Here is a 26,693-nt window from a genome sequence, read left to right on the forward strand (position 1 = left end):
GAACACCAGTGACTAAACACAGATAATGAAAACCTGAGAACCATAAGGGTGGTTCCTTTCAAAACATACCAAGAAGATTAATTTCAATTTGAATACAAATGAGCAAATTACAGATACATTCTTTTAAAATTTAATCTACCTGAAAGCTTAACCCACATGTTGGCTTTTTTGTTTTCTATTTTACAATTTCACTTAAATATGTTGGTTCACTAGTAACCATAACTCAAGATTTCTTCCTTTCCAACAATCTATAAAAAGCAAATATAATATATGCTTAAATCAAGAACATCCAAGGCTATGTGCAAAATAGATTGGAAAGTGGTTAAGACAATTTAAGGCTGTATTGGAAAGGTACAAAAATCTGTAGCATTCAAAAAATAAACTTGTTTTGAGAAAGAAGCACATTGCAATTTTTAGTCACATCCTACCTATCTGTCTTAAGTATGAAATATGTGTCCATCAAAAACATCCGGGAAGGAAGGGGAATATTATTTTTACTGAGCTCAAAAACTGCTCTGCAACTATAGTCCTTTGGGGTCAGAGCATGCCCAGCCAAAATGAGACAGATCTACAGCCAGTCTGAAGGATCAGATGGAATGAAGAAGTGAGAAGGGGGAAGTTGTGATGCTACAATAACAGGAAATTCTTATCAAGCAAAAATGCCAGTAAAGTTCCAGATCACCTATAAAACATGTCTGTGAACGCTTTCTTAAGGTAATATAAGTATTGTTAACACAATCATGATATTGTTCCAGATATCTGGTATCTTAGCCAAATTATATCTTCTTCCTTTATGCTTTTCTGAGAAATGGATATTATGTTTATGGAAAAGGCAGTAATGCTTAAGAGAAATAGCAAGGAAACCACATGAGAAGACGTAGTTGAGATTTGTGTAAGAAAATCAAACAGGAATTATTTTAATCTCTTGATGGTCAATTTCTCCCATGTTAAGGAACATAAACCAACTTGATAGAAACAGTCCTGTATTTGGAAGCAGAGATGATAGGACAAAGGCAATCGTGGTATGTTATGACGATACTCTGTTATATAACAGCAGTAAAAATCGTTTTACCCTTAAAACTGCCAACGATAAGCAGCATGGAGCCACTGCTTTACCCAAAGCTCAGTTACATATGGTAGAGAACAACACTGCCAGAAGACTTTAGATTAGTTTCCTAGTCAAAACAAAATCATTCTGCCAATGTTCAATGACTACATTTTGGAAGCGTCAATTCTAAATCTATCCCAAGATCTGCTCCTCCACAACCTCCAGAACAGATTTCTTAATGACTCTGTTTCCACTGATATTACACAAGGCCAGTGGGATCAAAGCTCAGGGGACTAGATCCCTCAATAGGTCAGAGCACTACTTTCAAGTCTTGCTGCGTTATTGTAGATGAACAGAAGAGGTAGTTTTGTTTAGTATTGTTTAGTAATTCATTAAAAATGAATTATACCAGCATCTAGCTGGTACTAATCAGGATAGCTTAGGTCACTGATTAACATCCGTATGACACTTGTACCTATCACTTAAACCAATATCAATATTTGATCCTTGGTCACAAAAGGCAGCTTATATTTAGCCCTAAACATATTATAATGATTATTTTAAAAACAAACAAACAAAAAAACACCCTCCTTACTTAAGCTGGGACAAATATAAATTCATTGTCTGAAACACCGAAAAATCTTTTGTAATGGACTATATCACACATTGTGCTCAAAACAAATTTAACAAAAATGATGTCACTTTAAGATCAGTAAACTTGTTCTGTAAGATGATAGTAAATACTTTAGGCTTTGCAGACCACATAGGGTCTCCATCAAATATCCCCTTCCCCCTTTCCACACAATAATTTAAAAAAAATTAAAAACTGTTCTTAGCTCATGGGCTATACAAAAACAGTGGCCCAAATTTGGCTCATGGGCCATAGTTTGAGAACCCCTGCTTTAGATAGCTCAGCACACTGGGAAGATTATTTTCATTCCCTCCGTTCTCCCTGATATCTGTCCCCACAAAAAAAATGATGAATAAGAAGCACAAATTAAGACAAAGACTAAAGCAGATAAAATCTCTAATAAAAAGTAAAACTGGATGAAGGACCATGAACAAAAGTCTTACATTATCTTGCAGATAGACTACTCGGATTCTTTAGTTATGTGGTTACTTAAAGAGATGATTGTATGAGGAAGTTAAATTTGGTGGTTTAAAACTCATGATGCTTTTTTCCCCCTGAAGGGCGTGGTTGAAATTCTCAGAAGTTCTGCAGCCCGTGGTGAATAGCCCTTGTTGTGTGCATTTCTAATAGGAATAAGGCTAGTTGCCTATTATTCTGAACAAGGCTTTCAGGAAGTACCCATGACATTAAACTCATCGCAAGACCGAGGTTGAGCAGCAGAAGGGACAACAGCAGTGATCTTAGAACATGGGAAGTTTCATGAAAGAAAGATGAAATGCTGCTTTAGGGGCACTCACATCCATTTGCATGCTTCTCTGCACTGTGGAGCTCTGTCACTAATGTCGCCTCAGGGTGGGGTTCCCTCTGCCCTCCCTTTGTTGGTCCCAGTTAGTGATCGTAGCCTCACAGATGCTGAGAGCCTATAAAGTGTCACCTAAGATAAAAGACCCAGAAAGTCTGTCAGAAGTCTGTGTGTGCCAGCAGAGTAAATGAAAGTGCTTCCAGGCTGAATGCTGAGAAGGTTTCAAACTGTGAACGTTGCCTGTCATGTTTTCGTGAGGCCTTCTGCCTGTCAGTCTGACACATAACAAAGGTTTCAGATTTCCAAGACCAATGTGCCCGCAGTCTTCAAAAATTCAGCAAGTGCTATTTTCACCCCGCCTTCAAAGAAATTTTAAATGAACACAGAACTCCTTATTATCCTCTGCTAACTTGCTAAATAGTAAAACTCTAATTACTTGCAAATGAACCAGTTCCTGGAAAATGATAAAATGAAGATATGAGAATTTTCCCACATTTTCCAAACATGATGCTCATGAGTAGTATTCCTTATAAGAACTCTTATGGGGTTAAACTGTGATACATGAAGGAACTCATGAAGTGTTACTAATCAATCAGCCTTCTACTGTTCTGACTGCTGGATGCACATGTGTGCAGGAACATTTACCTCACAAGTCCTCATGGAGCAAAGGTAGTTGGTGTTACTCTGGACCTGACAGCATTAGACGACTCGTAAAGTCTTCTCTGACCCAGATATTAAAGGGCTCTGGGCTGCGGGGATAAAGATGTACTTGGTGTGCTCTTTGTGCTTGAGAAGTTGGTTCAGGTGGGGCTTTTGTAGTATCTCCATTTGCACAGAGTGTAGAATACCATAGGCACTCAAAGAATACCTTTAAACTGGAGAGAGATCTCATCCCTGAAGCTAACCAGGATCGGATATAAGTTTCAAGTATCTTATGCCAATGATTAATGACTACAATAGTTTTCCTTGTTCGAGACCACATCAAAACCGCTGATCATGGCACCTTTGTTTGTTTTACCACCCAACCGTCCATCATCATGCACCTACCCAAAGCACCTGCCCATCATCATGAATACCAATGATATTAGTAGGGATAAAGAACAGGATCGAGATGATAAAGGAAGGGAATGGTGGATGAGAAGAGGAATAAAAGCTATCAGTTTATTAAAAAAATGGAGAATCCTTAAACAGGAATACAAAACCTGACAGAGTGGCCACTTACTTCACGCTGATACCCCAGAGCTTTTTAGAACCTATTTAAAAACAAAACAAAAAACAAAACAAAAATACCTTACTAACCAGTAGAAAGCACAGTAGGCAGACCACCATAATTACAGCAGTAAATCTAAGAATATCATCCCTTTCCAGACATACAGAAAGCCAAAAATTCTAAGGGCTGGCCACCACTAAGCCAGATTAAAATTACTGACAGAAGAGGCTCTTTCTATATTGGACACTCTCTTTTCTAATATCTTCTAGGACAAAAGCATAAAATTACCCCCCAAATAATAATAAGTGGTGATTCAGGATGATTCTCTATAGATGCCTATCAAAGCCCCAGGTTTGTTCAAAAACAGAGAACTTATGATTACTAACATGCCCAATCACATGAAATATTAGAAACCATTTCTATAAATCAAGAAAGCTACTAAATTTAACTTTTCACTATGATCACTGACAACAGGTATTTTCTACCAATCCAACTCAATCTGAAAACTTTGCGTCTCACTTTGTGGCTTTCATATGTACAGACCATGATTCTTACATGAAGTTTCATAAGAGGCTCTAAAGCTACATTAGATAACACAAAGTCTGCAAAAACTTCTTTTCAAATTGCATCTTAATGTTTTGTTAGAACATTAAATACAATTCAATAAACTAAAATAGTGTGTGTGATGTAACACAGAAAGCTTTCAGAACACTAAATCTAGGAGAGGAGACCTGAAAGCAATGATATTAGGCAGTAGTCACTCAAAAATTTTTTGCCCCTGAGCCACTGTGGAGTACTGAAGGTCAAATAGGAACTGCCACATCTCTGTGAGTTGTACTATGACATCCTGTCACTATGACACAAAGCAAGTGACGAAGCGCAGTCAAACAATGGTCAGGCAGCCCAGAGCTAGATTATTCCTCTTGCAAAGTCATGAGTGTAGGCTGTCATAAGATCTAGCAGGGCCACACAAAGGGGGGGGGGGGGAGCTTGGTTCTTAATAATCTTTAGCTACGTACCTAAAATGGGGTCAGATATGTGACAAATGTTTGCTCTTGGTTGTAAAAAAAGCTGTAGACCAATGAAATCAAATTATTACCTCAACTGGGAAAACAAAAATAAAAACACAAGAATCTTAAATATCCCCATGGGAGGCAAGTCAGGAACATCACCCTAAATGTAAAAATGACATATTCTCTGGCTTTCATTTTTCATAGCTACTCTAATCATCAAAGTAATGCAAGAACTAGAAAGATATTTCTCCCTTGATCCTTCACCTCTTTCCTGTTCCTAGAAAATAGTGGTTACCAGAAAGGCAAAAAGGGCAGGAAGCAGAAAACTTAGTAAGAGAAGCAAGTCTCTTCAAAGAGCTCACAGTCCCTGGGTATGTGTACCTGGATTTTTTCCTGTTTGGCTTTGGGAGGTGAGGCAAGATTGATTTAGAGAAAGGCAAGTATGTGTAGCTTCCACATACTCAAAATACACTAGAATAAAATATTTGCAAATCAAATATCTGATAACCAGTGTAGATAAAGGCAAATGACCCAGTTTAAAAATGAGCAAATCATTTAAATAGACATTTGGCCTAAGATATACAAATGGCTAATGATCACATAAAAGGTGTTCACCATCATTAGTCATTGGAGAACTGCAAATTACAACCATAATAAGGGGTCACTTTACACTCACTAGAATGCTTATAAGATTATATAAGTATGTCTGTGTGTGTGTGTGTGTGTGTGTGTGTGTGTGTATGACTGACAATGTGATGACAATGTTGTCAAGGTTGCGATAAAACTGGAACCCTTATACAGCAGTACCTCGGTTTTCAAACGTAATCCATTCCGGAAGACCATTCGAATTCTGAAACGTTCGAAAACAGCTGACAGCTAGGCCTCAGGATCTTGCACTCTATGGAAGCTGCATGACATGTTTGACTTCCGAGGCATGTTCGAAAACCGAAGCATTTACTTCAGGGTTTAAGGCGTTCGTAAACTGAAATGTTTGTCAACGGAGACGTTTGAAAACCGAGGTACTAGTATATATTGTTGATTTCTGGTGGGAATATAAAATGGTAGAGCCATTCCTACATGTCTACCTAAAAAAAAAAAGAAGAAACAATATTTATGTAGTGACTTCTGTGCAAAAGTTCACAGCAATACTATTCATAATGGCCACAAACAGGAAACCTTCTAAATATAGGTATGTCAGCTGGTGAATGGATGAGCAAATTGTGGCATATCCTTACAAAAGAATACTATTCATCAATAAAAAAGGAACAAACTATGATACATACTACAAGGATATACCCCCAAATTTAAGCTATGTAGAAGAAGCCAGATGCAAAAACTATATAGTATCTGATTCCATCTCTATGAAAGGCTTAGAAAAGCAAAAGACAGATAGTATATGAGTGGTCGCCTAGGACTGGAGGGAGCAGGGACTTAATGCAAATGAGAAAAAGGGATCTTTTGGGGGTTATGAAACTCTTTAGAACTCAGCAGAGGTGATGGTTGCATAGCTGTAAACATTTACTAAAAGCTATTAAGTTATATACTTAAAATAGGTATATAGCTTATGATTCAATAAAGTTGTTCAAAAAGAACCCGATAAGAATGACAAGAATCCTCTTTTCTCTTTACACATTGGCCAAAAATTATGGTGATACTCCGTGTGAAGGTTTGTATTCCTTTATTTAGCCAGCAAGCATTTATTGAATAATCACCATGTTCTCAAAATGGCTTTGACTTCACCACCCTGCTAAGTTTAAATATCTGATAACTGGGCCTTTTCCAATAACCCTTAGGAATTTGGCAGTGATCAGACAATTTCATCCAAGGGCTTTTGAATCAGGGACACAACAGGGTTGGAACTGGCAGAGTCAGAGAGTTCAAGGATTGACACTGGCCTCCTTCGGGCCTCAGGAAGTACCAATAGGCTAGATGCGCCCTACCAGGCCGGCTAGCAGTGGAGAAACAGTTCATCTAATCCTGCTTGGGGAGTCAAGCCAAACAGCCTTCCTGACAAAGAGTAGGTACTCTGTACCCCAACACCAGCTCTGGGATACAATTCTAAAACCCACTTCATTCCACAATTGAATTCTTGTATCGTTAAGCGATCCCAATAACATGTACTAAGGTTATGAAAATTTAACATTGTAATGGAAGGGACACTTGTCCATGCTCTGTGCTTGTTCAAAATGTGTACATTTTATTGCATGTAGAGGCATTTTCCATCACTTGAATTTCTTTTGTTATGCTATTTTGCAATAAGGTAACATCAAAAATAAAGGCTGTAAACTTTAAAAAAATAGAACATAGAAAATCCTGCAGGCAAGTAGGAAAAACTTGTTTTCTCCAACCTAGCCCCATGTAGGTCTAAGAAACATATCAATTTTCTCAAAGACAAACTAGCTTGAATGTCAGGTAATCAACATTTAGACTTTATGTTCTTTCTTTTTATCTGTAAGTGGTTCTGAAGCTAAATTGCATGACAATTGCATACATACAACTTGTCTAATATACTACATCGATGATCAAAGAGATTTTCCAAAGTCACAAGATGCCCAGGACCCATATTCCATAAAATCTATATATACATCAACATGGGTGTCACGATGGGGAGGACCAATGAATTGACTACGAAATTAGTGAGGCTGAATTTCTGAGCTGTTCGGCTTCTCATTTTTTTCTGCTTGAATATAATCACTGCTGGTACTTTCAAGCTACACTCTTCAAACCAGCATCTCAAAGCATCTTGGCAATAAATATTAATCCTCATTGTTCTCTTAGGAGGTAGACCAAAAAAAACCCCAAATCATATCTATATAGGAATAAAGAGAGAATTGAACTTGAGAGAGTACTGGCTTTTCTTTTCATAAGACTTTAACGACCAATTTATTTGGAAAACATTATACTGAGCATGGATACTTTGCAAGTCACAGATGCATGATGAATGCTTTGGAACTGCCGACTTTTATAACTTGAAAGGGCTCATTGTAAAGTGGTGACTCATTTATGAGTTTGAAAATGCTATATCTGTATGTATGAATCAGACCCTGGAAGTATTAGTTTACAAAGTATTACATTACCATCAACCACAAATTACAAATCCATTGATGAAATGCTTGGAGTTTACTTAGCAACAGCTGAAACCTGAAGTAGTGAGAAATAATCTTATTATTCAGTATACTGTAATAAATTAAGGTGCCAGCAGGATGTTTTCCTAGCACTGCAATGCATATTTTATGACTACTTTTACAACTATCAAAGAAACTTGGTCACAGGAAACATGTTTCAAATTTAAGTAAATTAACAGGAAATAAGGCATCTCTGATGGTCAGGGCTTGAAAAGAAGTAGGCCCCTGAGCGAGTCTCCTGAAAACATAAAATAAAACCATAGATGGCAGAGCAAGCTAGTGTTCAGAGATGTAGCTCGTCATTTCAAATTCTCCAACATTTGGTCCTATATAAATAATAAAAATAAATAAATAGAACAAATGAGACTTTCCGTTTCCACCCATCTCTTCTTTCTTGAAGAACTGTCTTTATATCATATGAAAGAACAAAAACAAACTGAAACTTTTTGAAATGAGAAACTTGAAAATTAGAACCCAGATCATTTAACCATTCCAGTTTATCACATATTGAAACTTAAAGTTCAGTTTTATCTAAAATCATACAGAAGAAGCCACAAATGTACAATCTTAGAGTAACAGATTCACACCTAGCCACAAAAAGATAACCACCACAATGCTGAATTAATATTTGAGATGTAAACAGCTACCATTCTACATTTGGTTTTATTGGTGCTCAGGAATAAGGGCATTCATTTTACCTTAATATTAACATATAGAAAATTGAGGTGATACTCAGGCCATATTCAATAGGAAGTGGAACCACAAATCGTATATCCTCTATGGATTGGTGCTAAAACGATGGAAACCTGTGTAGTTACAAAATAGGATATTCTCATCCTACAAGGGCTTTCCTTACCAACTTCGTAATACAGTGTCAGAAGACATAACGGATCCTTGTGTTAAAAGCAGCCATTTTCCCATGTATGAGTAAAACCATATGGTTCTCGACTTTTCTGTCTGACTTATTTCACTGAGCATGATAATCTCAAGATCCATCCATGTTGTCGTAAATGGCAACATTTCATCTTTTCTTATGGCCAAGTAACATTCCATCATATACATGTACATCTTCTTTATCCAATCATCTGTCAAAAGACACTATGGTTGTTTCCATGTCATCCCAATAAGTTTAATAAAAGAAAACAAATCAGAAACAAAAGAAAAAAAGGCAGCTATTTTGTATGAAATATACGTTGTATAAGGTTTCATTATGGGCTATGATTTGACTGTTATACTCCACAATATTTTATGTTATAATAAAGTAAGTTTCAAGTGGATTTCAGAAATCATCTGCCAGGCAATTTTAAAAAAACACAGTGGAGGAGACTGTTAGTGACAGTGAAAAAAACAGAGAAAAGTCTAACTTGACTAATGGAAGAAATGAAACATACTTTTAAGACACTGAATAGTAGATGCCAAACAAACTGGAACTCCAATCCTCAGGTTGTCTTTGATAATTTAAAAAATAAATACCAAATTTATTTTCATCCATTAGTTTTTAGTGATAGAAAAAATTATTCTTAATCCATCTAAACTGCAGTTTAGATTATTAGAGGCTATTTAAAAGAAATTCCATTGTTTGCTTCTCCAGTTTTCCCACTTTGGAAAAAAGTAAACCATTCTTAAGTCATTTTTAGAAAATTTTCCTCTTAACTAATGCATACTAATTAATGCATACTTAAAAGCTCTTAGAGCTAAAACAATCATACTTAAGAACAATAAACTTATTTAGCCACTAATGTCTTAATTAAATAAATCTTTTTCAGTGACAGAAATAGTTCCTAGCATCTCTAGTTTATTACAGATTATTACAGCGTCTGCTTTTCTGCTTAGTAAAATTGCCACCCAAGTTCCCAGGTCCCTTTTCTTTCCCTCTTCTTCCTCTCCATCCCAAACTCACCCCCTCTCCCACATTACAAAAACTGTAGGAGAAAGAAGTACATATTGAACAAAGAACAATTTTTTTTTTTAATTCACAAACTGTGCAGAAAGTTATGATCCCTTTCCGTCTCTGAAATTTCAGTACTGACATATGCCAACTGTGTTTCCCAGAAGACGTGTCCAAATAAATGCTCTTTTCCCCTCTTGGATATTTTCAATGCACCTTTATATGTTAAATGCTCTGAGAACCTTTCGAGTAAAAACAAAAACAAAAACAGCACAAAACACTTTCTTTAGTGTAACATAGCACTGGCCCACAGCGTCCAATCCTACATCTTCCAAAACAGCTACTAACCTTCCCCAGAAACAGTGTCAAGTGATAGAACATACACTTTGGGTTGGACACTCACCTGTGATACTATTGCAGAACCAGTGAAGCCTCAAAAAGTAAATGTCTGGATGGGATAATTACTAATTTTCAAGAACCCAAGCTCTGGGATTTGTACTTTTTCTAAACATAAATGTTTCTCAAGTTTTTCCTGACACATTTGATTAAATGTCTTTGGTCTACGTCGCTGTGGACATGAGATCACTTAACAGCACCAGGCCACACTTCCCAGGCCACTTCAGAAGAGAGTGCTCTTTCCAGGCCTAAAATCCACCTCAACACAAGGCCAGACCAGAATCAAAGAGAGAAGGGATACTGTGATCTGCTTTGGGGAAGCCTCCTCCTGACAAATGTAGGCCACAGAAATAATGCCAGATATTTGCCACTCTGTTTCCACCTATCATTGATGGGGGAAGGGGGCCAGGGAAAGAAAGAAAGAAAAGAAAAGAGGTTTTATTACTTATAGGTGAATCAGAGGTACATGATATGCTAGGGTAAGTAATACTACAAGGAACAGATGCCTTCTAAAGAATGCCCTCCTCAGTGGAGAACATTTTCCAGAAACCTCTAGATGTGCTGTGTTCAGAAGGCGAGGGATAGGTTTGCAAAACAAACTTCTCCAGAAATCCATCTGCCTTTCACTCTCTCAATATCTCTCTCCTTTTAAAAACATTCTTAGACTTATTCTAAGTAACTGAGAAGAGAATTTGTATCAGGTGTGACTCCTCTAATATAGAGAGAATGCTTGGATAAACAAAAGATGGATCCCGGCGGAGTTCATTCAAGTCCAAACTCCAAACTAAAGAAATGGAGAGGTGTGTGTTGTATTAAGTATTGCAAATTTCACAAAAGGAAAGGAAAGGAAGGAGAGTGGGAAACATCTAAGGAAGTGTAAGATGCAGGTGACATCATATTCAAAATCAACTGTGAAAAACAAAGTGCATTTTTTATATCTTTGTATCTTACAAGTCACAAACTGGAGATAACGTGCAGCCAAATGGGAAGCTTATTGAAAAACATAATGTGGAAAATCTTCTATTACTGCAATGCTGATTAATGATTTACTTTTCTTTACATATTTGTACAATTACAAAATGCTACCTTTGGAAGAGGAAAGCTTATGAATCCATTTAGTTTGCAATGAAGAAACAAAGGCAAAAAGAATTGATCTGCTTGGCCTGAGGTCACTCAGCCCCTAAATTGTACAACTGGTACTAAATCCCAGTGTCCCAATCAAGAGGCTGGTCTTTCTCCCTTCCCCACTATGCCACAGATTTGTTCCATTTTATGTAACTGCTGGCTACACTCTCATTCTTGATATGAAATGGGCAATTTTCACTTTCTAGTGCTTTATATGAAAACAGGAATGATCCATCATCTAATAATTTGAGCATGCTACAAAACACATGTACTTTGGCCTGCTAAGATTTGGCACAGCTTGCCTCAGGCTTTCTGTGTTTAGTGACGAGGGGTTGTGATAGCTAAGATGAACAGTTTCTGAAAAGAAAATGGAAAGCATGCGTATAATTTTGAGGCTATTTTATTTAATTGGCTCTAGGGATGCTGATGCACTAAAGACCACCCATATAGATGTACATATTGTTAAATTATGCTTTTAAACTCATTGCTACATTGTTATGCATAACATTTAATTAAGATAATCTTCGTAAACTAAATAGGTATATCAACTAAGGTTTTTCCATATTTATTCTTCAATCTTCATAGGTACATCTGCTCCAGAAAATATCATAAGCCTCTAAATACCATGATTGCTAGGAAACAAAGCATTACCATAAGGAGTCTACCATTCTTTAAAAGGAAAACTTTAATCCTTCAAATGCCATATTTATGTAGAGAAGTTCTAAAAGATGTTCAGATAAATGATATTAAAAACTAGTCACTAAAGAATTTCTGGTAAAAGCAGGCAGACTCAACAAACACACTAACCTCAGCTCCTCCCTAGACCCTCTTTAGATGACCATAAGTCATTTTAAAACAAATAAAAACAACAATCAAAGAAAGTATAAACTCACAAGGACAATAAGAATCAGTCACAAGACAATGGTAAAGAAGCGAGAAAGCCAATTGATAACTGATAACTGACTTACCTGACTTGAGAAAGGAGAATTCTAGATCAGCAGTGGTGAAAAATCAAGAAGCAACCATATTTCCACTGAGAACCAACACACCACACCCCCTAAAGACTCAGGAATTCTAGGCACCAGTTTTTCTGTAAGTGGAGATAATGACAGAGCTTTAAATGTGAGGACAGGTTTAAATACTGCATAAAAGCAGTTAGACACCTAGTTTCCCTTTTCCCCTCTGTGGGAGTGGTAATGCTTTTTGCCAACCTGCAGAAGTCTGGAAGTTTATTGTCTGGCGGAGTTAAAACACAAGGTCTATGGGATGACTACAGAGAGCAGGCCTACTGTGCTGCAACTAGGAAAATAAGCAAACGTTCACATATTAACTGGTAAAACCTCTTCTTTGCCCTTTCAATTACCAGATTGCTGTCACAAGGTTTCTACCATCATGGCAGGACAGTAAAAAAGACTTCTGATGGGCCAGATTGTTTAGAGAAACAGAAAATATGTAAAAATAGAAAAATCACCTTTTAGTTAAGCCCGCAGTTGACAAGTTCTAGATTTGTACAGAAAGCATCCAATCAGCTGTTTAGTACCTCACTTGTAAGTATGAGCAGATAGTCAAGGTTACCTAAACACTTAAGAAAAGCTTCTAAAACAGAAGTCAAAACAAACAGGAAAAAAAAAATGAATCTTTGGGGAAACAAGTATACATGGAGAAAAAAATTAGCATTAACATTTCCAGAGAAACAAAACACTATATCTATGAAACAAAAGCATGATGCGATTTTAAACAATTGGTGTTCAGAGGTCAAAAAGCAAACAGTGGAAAATAGTAGAGAAGAAATAAAATCCCAAAAGAAAGTTTGAAAGATAAAATTGAGGTTATCTCCCATACATAGAGCAAAGACAGAGATGGAAAACAATGCAGAAAGAAAACAAGAGAATCAAAGAACTAAACAGAAGGGCCAATATCCAGACAACAAAAAACAGGAACAAAAATTATTAAAATAACTCAAGGACATTTCCAAGAACTGAATGACATTATTAATTCCAAGATTGAACAGGCCCACTAAATCCCCAGTACAATGGATTAAAATAGATTCACATCAAGATACATCCTTGTGCAATTTTAAAGCATTAATCCTAAAAGATTCCAAGAAAGAAGGGATCAAAAACGAGAGCAACATATGATTGCTGTATTCTGGATGCCAGAGAAAATGGTCTTCAATATTCTGAGGGAAAGTGATTTCCAATCTAGAGTTTTATATCCAGTCCAGTTATCGATCAAGCATGAGAGAAGAATAAAGACTTGCAATAAAGTTCTCAAAAAATATATCTTTAACTAGCTACTGGAAGATGGATTCTGCCAAAATGAAGGAATAAACGAAGAGAGAGAGAGAGAGAGAGAGAGAGAGAGAGAGAGAGAAACAGGGTTCAAGGAAAAGGGTTCTCAATATACAAAAAAAGGCAAAGGAAATCCCCACGATGATGGAGAGGCAGGTTAAAAAGTCCCAAGAATCATTTCACTAAGGTGAAATTGATACATTGCCCAATATAGTATAAGGATATTTATATACGTGGGAGAATTTAGAGATTATTTAGTGATAAGCATACAGAAAACTGAATAAAAAAATAACAAAACTAAATAAATAAGGCAATTAATTCCAGAGAAAATAAAAAGATCTGGAGGAAAAGCAAAAGGATTATAACATATTATATTGTTCAACAAATGCAGTTCACATAGTCATAATAATATAAACATGGGATATAGATTATTGGTGTTTACATAACTTATTGGGAAAATGGAAATTACTTTTTTTGGGGGGTAGAGTCATGAAAGGGGTGGGTACATGTAAGTGAAAGAGAACAAAAACCCCAACTTCCATAAAAATCTATATGAAAAATCTAGATGTAGCAATATAAGCAATATCATTTAGAAATGTGGAAAGTAATTAACAAAGAAATAGCTAAAAGAATTTAAAGTGATTGCTTCTGGAAAGTCGAAATGTAGGAAGGCTACTGCGGGTTTGCTATTTTTGCAACAATTCTCATATAGAGATTTTTCCTTAGTAAATTCTATATACATATAAACTTGGATTTTCAAAAATTAAATAAAAAAATTAGTTACTACAAAGACCAACATCCTAATATTTAACAGTTCTATAAACTTCTAAGTTGTTCCTCCTATCGGTTTATTGTTAATTTCAACTTGACTTTTCTTAACCAAGGTCACATTAGATCCCCACCCCCATTACGATAGTGTTCCTCCCATTTATATAACAAATCTATTTTTGTTTGTTTGTTAAATGGCAAGGTTAACGTCACTGACACTTAACTGATTTATTCAGACTCACTGAGCACCTCCTGAATTCTGAGATTCTGTGTCTAGCTCTAGACCGCCAGAGTTCTTTAGACAACAAAACAAGTATACAATGCCCCTTTTTACTAACTACTGAGAGTTCAATAAAACAGAATATTATACTTATTAGTAATCAGGTGAACACTATTATAAATAGGAACTACAATCAACAAACCACTTGGAGACATTTCCTAAAGGTCAGATATCTTGCATCACCACTTTTCCTCCAGACTTCTGTCTCAACAATAAACACTATAACCAATGGGGCACCAAAATGATTCAGTATTACCACTGAACAAACATTTCTGATAGAACTCTCTATCCATAGAGTTTGCAGATTTATAAATTTTGACAGATTATAAAGGCAGCCCTCTATTGAAAACTGATCAAGTTAGAAAAATACATAATCATCAAGGCATTGCTGTATGTAGAAATCTTAAGAAATGTCTTGTAACACTCATTTAAAGGAAGCCCATGGGAAAAGCCTGAATTTTTCAAGAGTGAATCACTACATGCCTCTAGTCTAAAATGTGTTCTTTCTCCCACTTTCAAGGACACCATATGGCAAATTATGTTCTCAGGAAAAGAAACAAACTTACCTTTCACAAGCTCGGACAGTCCATGCGGCAATTATCCATAATGAGATACTAAAAACCAAGAGTACAGTTCCTGGGCATATAGTCATTAAAGTCTTCATAACAAAACGCGTATTGAAGTTTATCTTATTAAGTGCTCCAATGCTTCTAGAGGAGGCATCAGTGAAAAGTTTGCTATGTAAAAGCATGACTCTGGCAATCAGATAGAGTCTTAAGAACATTGGTATAGATAAAATAATATCCACATCAGCGGTGGTTGTGGATGGGGCATAGGAGAAGGCAAGCCGGGCCGTCCATGTGAACGTATAATTCCCAGGTATGGGATGAATAGCACACACCAGTATTTCCAAGCAGATGAAGAAAATACGCTCATAAGTCATGGCTATTCTCCAGTCATCTGCTCCATTGTCCACCATGAACAACTGAAAAAATAAAGTAGAAAATCAGCTTCAGTATGGCATGAATGGTCCACAAGTGTTAGCGCAGATTTAAAAAAATATACAACAGATGACTTTTAGCAATCATGGCAAGCTAGAGGTTATAACTTTTAAGTGCTAGCCAGGTACGCTATTTTTAGAAAATGGTATTGGCAAAGAAGGAGAACCTCATTTTGTAAATGTTAAAATTAAAATCTTGTTACACAGGAGCTGAAATTATTTTCTAGTCCATGCTCCTGAACAAGCATGTAAGTAACATCATCGTAAAATAAGGGGCTTGGGCCTATCAGTAAAGCACCACCCTCAGATGAAGTCAGATGGACTTGCCTTACGACAAGTAGCTCTCCTCTTAAGGGTCTGGATCTAAAACCTTACACAATTCTAACTATGTTTCAGTGACATCTATTTATGATGCCTCTGCAATCAGTTATACCCTACAATGCGACTACACTTGAGGGCTCCTATAGGAAATCCTACTCGTGGCTTCAGAGAGAAAAATTACAAGAGACCACAGATGAATGTGACAGAAACAATTCTTCCAGCCTCCCCACTACTGCTCTATTTTCTATCTCTTTTCTTCTGTTCTCCTGTAGCCTTTCCTTGGATTACTAATTTGGTTTCAATCTTTCCCTCTTTAATAAAAATTCCTTTTTCCTACTTCTGTCATTCCTCACACCACAACGAAAAAACAAAAAAGAAAAGAAAAAGGAGACAGATACATGGATGGATTTGATAGATAGATGATAGAGAGAGAGAGAGAGAGAGAGAGAGAGAGAGAGAGAGAGAGAGAGAAGGGAGAGAGGGAGACAGGGAGAGTGGAAAAGAGAGAGAAAGAAAGTAAAAGGGACAGAAAAGACTGTTTCCTGTCTTCCCTGGCTTTTCAGTAAACAAGTCCACTGCGCTCTGGCAGTCCATAAACAACCAGAGGCATTTGGAAATGTGTGGTGACATTTCTGACTGCTACTATGACTTGTGGGGGCTACTGGCATTTAGAGCCAGGAAGCCAAGGGTGCCAACCATGCTGCAAGTCTGGGAATCCCACACATAAGGAAGACCTGTCTGCCCAGAATGCCAAGAGAGCTCCCCCACTAAGGAAAACGACATATTCTTTGCTTTGGGGAAGTAGCCAACTTAAATAGAAAGCATGAGATGAAAGCAACCCGAATGAGAACCGAGCATTCTCAGGTAAGTGAATCGTAAAAACGGTTGGCAGAGAAGGTGTCCAGTTTTCACTCTGGTTGGATTCTATGTACTCTGCTCTTCTAGAGTCAGGAGAGTAATTTCCCCACCATTTTACATGGTTACAAATTCCCATTCTAGGTGAATTATTCTGCAGTTCATACCACTTCCTTCTGGTACAAGGAGATGGAGAACCAGTAGAATCTCTCATAAACGTATCAAAATATTAACAAATAAAGTTATAAAAACACAATTGTTTTAGGTATGCCCTTATCATAACTTTTCATCTAGGGACTTGAAAGGGTTTGACTGATGCTACTGTGTTTCCCTGAAACTAAGACCTAGTCAGACAATCAGCTCTAATGTGTCTTTTGGAGCAAAAATTAATATAACAATGTAACTTTTATATTATATTATATTATATTATATTATATTATATTATATTATATTATATTATATTATATTATATTATATTATATTAATTATATTATATTATTATACTGCGTCTTATATTAATTTTTGCTCCAAAAATACGCATTAGAGTTGATTGTCTGGCTAGGTCTTATTTTCGGGGAAACACGGTAATACTCATAGGCAACACAAAATATATTTTTCCCATTTCCAGCAAAAAAATAGTCATAAATATAGCAGGCCAAGCTGGCTATAAAAAATATTCTTGTTAGCATATCATGTTAGCATAAAAGATTTCAATGATAAAGATATACAAAAAGTTGTATCGATAAAATGGCAGAAACCTTCTAAACTTTATATCAATGAATATTTACTGGCTACTATATAACTCTAAAGGTGTGTGACCCCAAATCTCTTAAGAGATTTATATCCAAAAGACTATGTCCCTCAAACTAGTGACTTTGAAAGGCTTATCTATATGGTCCAAAGATGCTGTCACCGCTGTTGTTGAAAGAAACTGCTCTCAGGGCCAGTTACAAGTCTAACAGTATTGCTATTTAAGTCCACATTTCCATGTCTAGTGAAAATGGTATTACCCAGCTTGATTGGCTACTGTCGTCACCAAAGTTGGCTCTGAATGACTTGGCAAAAAATCATATCCACTCCCCAAAGGACTAAGAATCACCACGACTCTCGGTAATCAAAACCTGCGCTGCCGATTCTGAGCACAATTCCAAGACAGGCTTTCCCCACCCTATCCTGGGCAACCGCAGCATAAATGCAGAATAAGCATCTTCCCAGGTAACTGGTAAAGAAATGCCAATTTAAATGTATAAGTCTGATGTACTGCTTACAGATACTTCCCTATCTTTCCAGGACTGGCCCTCCTTCCATCTCTCACAGTGCGCTTGCTTTTCTGACCTCACTCTACTCTCTCTTTTCAGGCCCCTTTTCATTGTCCCCTCCACTCACTTCCTTAGCTAAGCTGGTTCTCTCTAGTCATTCCCATCACTTCAACCATTATCCAACCAGCATTCTCTGCAGCCTCCCCTTTTACCTTCTGATGGGCCTTCCAGGAAACCTCCAATCTGAGGCCCGATGTCCAGGCTGTTGCAGGTGGACTGGTCCCACCATACACCTATGCCTTCAAGCTTAGCTGAACTCTCTCATCACCTGTGATCGTTCCCCCATCCTCCATAGACTCTGCTCTGAACATCTTTCTTCTTAAAGGCCACCTTTGTTCTCCTCTCTCAGCACACTTTCTCTCCAACATCAGAAATACTCTCTATTCATATTTCAGCCACAAATCGCATCTCACCTTTTTCTCCCTATCTCTCTTCTTTTTTGCTTCACCTGTCCAAAGCAATGTTACACCATAATCTAATTCTCCTGCAATGAGAGACTAGTTTCTGTCCTCCTTTCCTTCCAGCAGAGTATACAAGTGAGTTCAAATCCCTGCTATTCACTAAAAACGAAGGGACACAAACAAGAACCCCCGCTGGCTCTGTGTCTGCTTCAGGTGGTGGTCATTTCCTAGGTTGTCTTTCATCCCCCAATACGCTGATGTGGCTTTTGCCCCCAGCATCCCATCAATACTACTCTTGTTAAGGTCTTTCCAGATACCTTAATTATGAAATCTACTCCTTTCATCTTAATTTTTATCTTATATGATCTGACATTAATCATTCCTTACTTCCTCAAAAATGGTTTCTTCTCTTGGCTTGTGTGACGTATTGCTCTTTTCATCTGCTGCCACTCTAAAGGATCCATCTCAGTTTCCTCAGAAAACTACCTTCTCTCCTCCTCCACCCACTCCTCCACCCGGACCAATTAAGTGCCCCTATTCCCCTGAGGTCCATCTCTGACTGCTCTCTCACTCTGTAATTTCCTGGGTGGTCTCATCCATACCTTCTATCTCCACTACTAGATTCCTCTAACTGGAAGCTATGCTCCATCCTCCAATGACCTTTTCCAAATGTAAATTATATAATCCCATTGCTGTTAAGATGAAAACCATTCAAAGGCTTCCATTCCACAATCTGGTTGTGCCTATTTCTACAACCTCCTTGCCTGTTACTCCCATTACATGACCCACCTACAGATTCTGGAACACACCACCTTCACCATGCTTCTGTCTTTACATTTGGTCCTATGGACTGCAAAGGCTTTCAACTTAGCAAATTCCTATTCCTTTAAAACCAAACTCCACAGTCACTTCCTTTACAATATTTTCTGAAAACTCCAGACAAATCTGAAAACTCTCTCCTTTGTTCCACCATGATCCCTGTATGTTGCTGCCACAGAGGACGATAAGGTTTCTTGGTAAGTCTTTCTCCCCTACTTGTCTGTGAGGCTCCTTGAGGATAGGAACCGTGTCTACCAAGTAGAGAATAATAAATGTTTGGTAAATGAACTGCCTTGTTATTTTTCATTTAATATTGACTATCCTAATCAGTGGATGGGTCCTAATGTTAATTACATATGCTCATGGGAGATGAGACTACTAAAGCATGATACAAGTAAAATAAATCTATGACATTTTTCAAATTTGTAGAGAATACATCCTACTAAATGCTAAGTCATTGCAGCAGCCAAATTTTGCAATTCCATAAGAAGTCCAGATAACATTCTTCTTCAGTACATTCCCCAGAAGAATTTTCTATTACATAGTTATTTTATACTATCAGAGATTTAATTAATGCCTAAAAGAATTTTACTTTTGATCTTGTTTTACCACAGTACGTATTTCACTGCTAAAGTTAAGGAAGAGATATTTTCTTCTACTGTGCACATAATCCCCACTCTTAACAGCTGCTTATTCCTTTGTTGATTGTTTGTTTACTAAATACCCAGTGTACGGAATCCTCACTATGTGCTGGGCACCGTGCTATATATACTTGCCATATAATAGGATTTACAGTGGATAGAAGGTCTGCCCCATGAAACTTTCACCAGGACAGACACACAAAGGCAAGAAAGCAGACTTAAAGCAGTTTAACAAAGTAATTAAGTCTGTGGACACTGCGATGAAGGAAACAAACAAAATATGAAATAGAGAACAACAAAAATAGAGGCGATGGTGCTGTGGGCATCAGGGAAGACATCTGGAGAAGTATCATTGAAAGTGAGACCTGGATAAAGAGAAGAGCCAGTCATATAAAGAGCCAGGCAGGAGAAGAACGTTCTAGGCAGAGGAAACAACACATGTAAAGGCCATGGGCTTTATGGAATCTTAACTTGCTTAAGGAAATGAAAGATCACCAGGGTGCTTGCAACTTAATGATTAAGGAGCAGGGTGAGAGGAGAGGAGTTTGAAGAGATAAATAGGAACCAGACTTGCTGAACCTTGTTGGCCTTGGTATCAAGACTGGATTTTATTTCAAGTGCAGTGGGAGCCCACTGAAGGGTATTAGGCAGAGGAATTACGTCATCTGAGTTACAGCTTACAGAGCTCATCCTTACTCGAGTGGAGAAACCAGAGTACACAAGGGACAATATAAATTAGAAAGTTCTATTGCATCTGATTGGTTGCAGTTTATATCCCCATGACCTGGACCAGGGAGGTGGGTGTTGCCATCGAAATGGAGAAAGTTTGGCGATCTTTGTAGAACTTGCTGATAGGCTGAATGTGGGGATGATAAAAGAGAGAGAAGAATAATAGATGGCTGAGCTTCTATTCTGAAAAACACAGTGGATGGTCATGACATTTCCTGAGTACAATGAGGCAGTGGGGGGAGGAGGAAGAAAAGGTTCCATTTTGGCCACTGTCACCTGAGTCTAGATGCCAAGTAGGCGGCAGCATATTGGACTCAAAGGAGAAGTCTGGACTATTGCAATCAATTGGAAGGCAGCACTATTTAGGTAGCTTTATGAGATCCAAAACAAAATTAGAGAAAGTAAAGAGAAAATGGACAGGACACAAGGCCAAGTCTTGAGGAGCCCCAAATGTGGAGGGCGGCTAGAAGGTCAAACCAGTCTGTGAAGCAGGAAGTAAAGAACGTGTTGTCCTAGGAGTCAAGGGTGAGGCCTGCCAATTCAAACAGCAAAATAATATTTAACAGATTTAGAGATATATTAGGCACTTGATATTCTATATAGAAAATGGAAACATTTTAAACATCACAGTTATTCAAAACCGATTCTAAGTATTAAAATCTTACTGTGAAAATATTCCCATTATATTCCACATGATCACTATATATGATCTGTTTTAAGCTCACATGTAGGGGTGAGGTAGAGTAATCAGAATGACAGATATGAATACATCTGTATTGTAATTTTTCATTTTGATGATGATAGGAGAAGAAAGATTTTAGGGTGAAAACATAAAAGTTTGTTTAATCTTTTTTAATTCTAGAGCTGTGGTTAATGGTCTTTGCCAAAGGACTGAAGTAACTTGCAGACATAACACAGAATATACCCTCAGAATACATCCCACCACAACTAACTAAAACCATGTGGTACTGGCACATAAAATAATTGAAAGGCCAATGCTACAGAGCAGAAAGTCCAAAATAGACCCAATATGATGGAAATTACATGGTATTATAAAGTTAGACAATCCAATCAGTGAGGGAAATACAATTTATTGAAAAATAATTTGAAGACAACTAAGTAACCATCTGGAGAAATATAAAGTTCAACCGATATCTCATACCAAATATATCAAGAAAAATTCTAGGTGACTGAAAGACTTAGAAAAGAAAATGAAACTCCCAACATAGTAGGAGAAATCATGTAAGAATTATTTTGTAAGCTCACAAAAAGGAAGAATTTTTAACTCTGACAAAACCACCAGGGCCTTAAAAGAAAACACTGATACATCTGACTACATTAAACTTTTGTTTTCTGCAACTGGGCAAAACTATAGTAAAGAGAGTGAAAAGACAAATACCAAACTGTGGAGAAAATGTTCACAACCGTTAACAGAGTACTAACTTCCCCAATATATAGAAGTTCCGACAAATCCTTAAGAAAGGGATGAGCAGTCTGTCAGAAAAATGATACAGGTCATAGAAAACGATTTACAACTGGTTCTTAAACCTAAAAAGAAAAAAAAAAAGATGTTCAACCTAATCATAAGAAGGAAATCAGATATCGTTTTTTGACCTGTCATATTAAAAAAGAACTAAAAGTTTCATAACATACTATATGAGTGAAAGTACGGGGTACAGCTACTCTCATACATTGTAGGTAGAAGTGTAAATCAGTACAACTCCTGAGGAGGGCAATTTATTAGGTTACAAATGCACTTCCTCTTTGACCATGCCATTCCATTTCCTTACATGAAATCTGTCCTATCGGTATATTTACATATGTGATAGTGAACATATGTGATCATTTGTTACAACATTGCTTGCATATTAACAGAAGACTAGCAAAAAATCTAAATATCAACTAATAGGGAAAGGGGTTAAACAAATTAGGACAGCCACAAAATGACCATTAAAAAAAAAAGATGAGCAATATTATTATGTACTATTAAATAAAGTGGTCTGGTAAGTAATAAGATAAAATAAAAAAAAACCATATACCACTAGTTGTGTAGTTTTGTTAAGGGGGAGAACATATATTTGTACTTGCATGTGTATAAAATACCTGAAGAATAGTCTAGAAATTAATAAGTTGCTTAGGGGAGGTGAACTGAGTGGTTGGGGATCAGAAATGGAAGGGAGACTTCTAATCATGTAATCTTTAATGCTTTTTAATTTGGGAACTGTATGAATACATAAATATAAGTTAATTGGTAAAAAAATAAGAGGATATGATTGTTACAAAAGAGGAAGGAAAAAAATGAGAATGAATGAGGTCATTAGACCTTCACAGGCATCCTAACAGTTTACAGGTACAAAATTGCAAAACTAGAAGGTAATAATTGACATTCACAAAGACAACCTACAGAACCCAACACATTGAATCCAATTTATATCTAAAATATTCTGCTTCCTAAGGCAAAACCTTGAATCATTACATTACATAACTGTTTTCAACACAATGAACAAAAATGAGTAACATTTCTTGGTTAACCTTTAAACCAAATACTCAATAAAACCAAACTTTTTTTTTCTTTTCATTTAGCTATTGAATGTTTCTATTTGTAAGGTTCCATGGAAACAAAGATTTAAAAAACAAAACAAAAACACCTCTCTGTGTTTGATGAGGAAGAGAAATATAAATGAATCATTACAGTGCCTGTGGAAATTGCCATCACAGAGGAATGAAGAGGACGCTGCGGAAATACAGAGGCGGGGGGGTCAGTGCAGGCTATACACAGAGTGGCAAGTGGTGCCTACCCCGCCCTTCCATAGTGGTGCCTGGACTCTCTCTGTAACTCAGGACTATGACCTTCCGAGGTCAGTTCTAGGATTTGGGAGATCTTCCAAAAGAAAATGCACAGAAATGTGTTCATACAAAAAAAGAGGCCTCTTCCTTAGAAATCAACTTTTGGATAAAATAGAGTGAAAAAGCCAGTAACGAGGCAAACCAAATAATGAAAGTTTTCTTAATTAAGGCATCGCCAAGACTCAATCAACAAATAAGTCAGACCATGAGCCCCTGACACAGACAGGTCCAAGGACAAACAGGGGAAGAGAGAAGACTTTTCAAGGGTCTTACTAAGATTGCCTCCAAGACCATCAACCCAGAACTATTTATTGGAGGAAAAAACCAGAAAAGCTACATTCAGATTCATATTCACTGCTCAGTCCTGAGCAAAACTGAGAGGCTACAAGCACAGCTAATGTTTGTCATCCCCTCACCACCCATCCTGTAAACTTTCTTTGCTTTTGGAGCCTCCTGCCCTTCCCAGCAGCCCTGTGCACTCATGCTGCCCTGAGAGCTTTCTGCATCCAAGGAGGAGGATTTCAAAACTAACGCAGTAAATTATTAATCACTGAATTGCCAACTCCTCCATGGGTGAAGAGTGTAGAGGAAAGGACTTGTCTGGAATGCCAAATTAACAAGGCTCAAAATCCAGATATTCCAACTTGTTATATGACCTTAGGAGGTCATTTAAAAGTTGTTTCTATCACCTGTAAAACAGAGATGTTACGTGCTGTTTCTAAAAGTAGTTGTAATGACGAACACATATCATATGTTGTAGACAACACCATTAACTGGCTAAACCAATGCCATTCCTATCCCTTGTCTTTCCTGCCCATCTCTATTATAAAATATCCATTTTCCCAGACTGTTTTGCAGGTATGTGAAGCCATGTGATGCAGTTCGGGCTGGAAATCACGAGCAAAAGGTTGCTGGAGGACTTATCAGAATGTCTTTGCTTTTTTGGATAAAAATGACATCTGGCTAGCATCGCCCTCTTTCTTCTCTTCCTCCAATCCTAACCTGAGGCTATGTCTGAGTCTGCGGAAGCTATCCTGTGACCAAGAGAAAAAGGCCAAAAGAATCACAGCAACACTAGCCCTGGTATCTTAAGGCACTGTGCCGGCAACCCACTTACCCTACTGGTTTAAGCCCCTATTGTTTGGGTTTTCTGTTGTTTGAGCAGCTAAAAATATGCCTATATTTAACTTAATATACATTAACATTCTGTGTAAGGTCTACAAAAGACAAAAAATAATTAACTTAAATACTTCATGGAAAGAATAGCCAACAATTCAAAAGGGATGCATGTCAAATATAGGAATTGAAAGCACAATAACTATTGAGTGGTAGAGTTATTTCTGGATGGGTGGTTCTGCTCATCTCTTTTAAATATCAACCACCTGCTCAGAATATCATGTAGTGTGACTCAGAGGAAACACACACATTTTGGAGCCAGAGAAGCTTGGATTTAATTTCTGGCTTGACCATTTACTAGCTAAGTGGTTTTGGGCAAGATACTTAATCTCAGTAACTGTCAGTTTGTCATCTGCAAAAAAAAATTAAAATAATGTCAACCCTGTATGATTATTATGAGGCAATCACCCACTTTATTGACCCTCGTAAAAATGACCCCATGAATAAGTAATACTATTTCATGGAGCCTCAGGAGGGGCAAGTACATGAATTAAATATTAACTTGTGATATAGAAATGGGAAAATTAGTCATGGAAGAGGAGGAAGGGAAATTGGTAAGGAAAGATAAATTAGAGCTAAGTCAGTATTAAGAAGAGCTCTAGAAACTTCAATTGTACCTATTTTTGAAAGAATCCTAATTATTTGCTAAAAACTATGAGTTTCTGAAGTTCTCTTCATCTGATTTAGGCAAGAGCTTTGTCTGGAGACCCAAATCCTAGGATGGTCTACTGGGGTCCAGTGACAGATAAGGTTATTATAAATCCCTGCCCTGCTAACTTTTAACCTTATTGAGAATCTTAACTTCCTTGCACGTGGCTTCTCACAAATGGGCCCCCACCTTCTGCAGTCCCACTCAGGCATTTTATATAGGTTGATGGATTATCAGGTAATTATTCTCACATTGTCTTGAAATTTATGTAAAGTATCTCTGAAAATTACTTTTGGACTTGTCCAGAAAGACAGGATAACTATTTTTCTGTTTTGGGTTCTCTCATTGGAAGTGATATCACAGCAAGCACTACAGTGCATGGCTTAGGAGCCTGTGCTCTCAAATCTCCACTCAGGCAGTTATAGATTCCACTCTGACGTTCCACCACTGGTTAGTTCTAGGACCACAAAAAATTTACTTAACCTTTCAGTTTCGTCCTTTGTCAAACTGGTTTGGGTAGAGTGTCTCTCTCACAGGACTGAAAGACAACTAAATGTGCTAGGGCTCACTAAACATTAGCTGTTTTCATAATAATTCATTTCAGTCCTGTGTCAATTGTTGGTCTCCAATGAATGTACTCTTGCCTAACTGAAGGAGTAGAAAGAGATGGACACAGACACTGACATCACTGATTGTAGCTACTAGGAAGGAGGAAAATCAAGACTAGAGGAAATGAGAAACTGGAATAAAAATTCCTCCACGGTTAGTTTTTTACTATTTTTCACTGACATGCTGATGTTAACTGTCTACACATTTTGGTAAGCATCCTCAAAGAATTTGGGGGAGTTAATAGGGAATAAATCATAAAATAAATGTAGTAAGTCCTAAAGCCATGAAATAATTGAATATGTGCCAGTTTGGCTGATGCCAAAACTTTAATCTGAAATGATAAAAGCTGTATATTTTCATTTGAAGTATTAGAGTAATTAGTGCTACGTGGCTAAACTGTATTATCATCACCTTAGTTGTCTTAAGCATTTAAAAAGCTATCTAAAAGCCAGTTCACATTTATTATCTCATTTGCCCTTATAACAGTCCAATTAACGCAGAACCAATTGAAAGAATTCAGTCATTGTGAGCTACTGAAAAACCTGAAGCTAAAGTTCAGGTCTTCTAGCATTCATATCACTTGATAGGGGCATCAGGCTGAACTAAAAAGTTGGATGCAAATCAAATATTTACAAAGAAAATAACTGCTTCCCACTAATTTACATTATGATTTCTAAAATGTCACATCTTTATTTCCTGATGATCTTAGATGACAGTTGTTCCTTGGACCTCCTGTTTCTCTGGAAGAAG

At 37.2% G+C, this 26,693-nt stretch overlaps 1 protein-coding gene across 4 annotated transcripts in view; it reads right to left on the bottom strand.

Annotated features, from left to right (window-relative positions):
* The window catches only part of KCNN2 (potassium calcium-activated channel subfamily N member 2), a 383,473-nt gene that overhangs the window by 89,870 nt on the left and 266,910 nt on the right, over window positions 1–26,693 (bottom strand). For 2 of the 4 annotated variants that reach the window (XM_019727805.2, XM_074328595.1), the window contains one exon: window positions 15,144–15,562. The exons of 1 other annotated variant lie outside the window; for it this stretch is intronic. In XM_019727805.2, coding sequence (XP_019583364.2) covers window positions 15,144–15,562 — 419 coding nt within the window. Of the gene's footprint in view, window positions 1–12,206; window positions 12,316–15,143; window positions 15,563–26,693 lie in introns of those variants that run through there. One more of the 4 variants, XM_074328597.1, reaches the window with a different exon arrangement.

The sequence above is a fragment of the Rhinolophus sinicus genome, linkage group LG03, assembly GCF_036562045.2.
Source record: "Rhinolophus sinicus isolate RSC01 linkage group LG03, ASM3656204v1, whole genome shotgun sequence".
In the NCBI taxonomy this organism is placed as follows: Eukaryota; Metazoa; Chordata; class Mammalia; order Chiroptera; family Rhinolophidae; genus Rhinolophus; species Rhinolophus sinicus.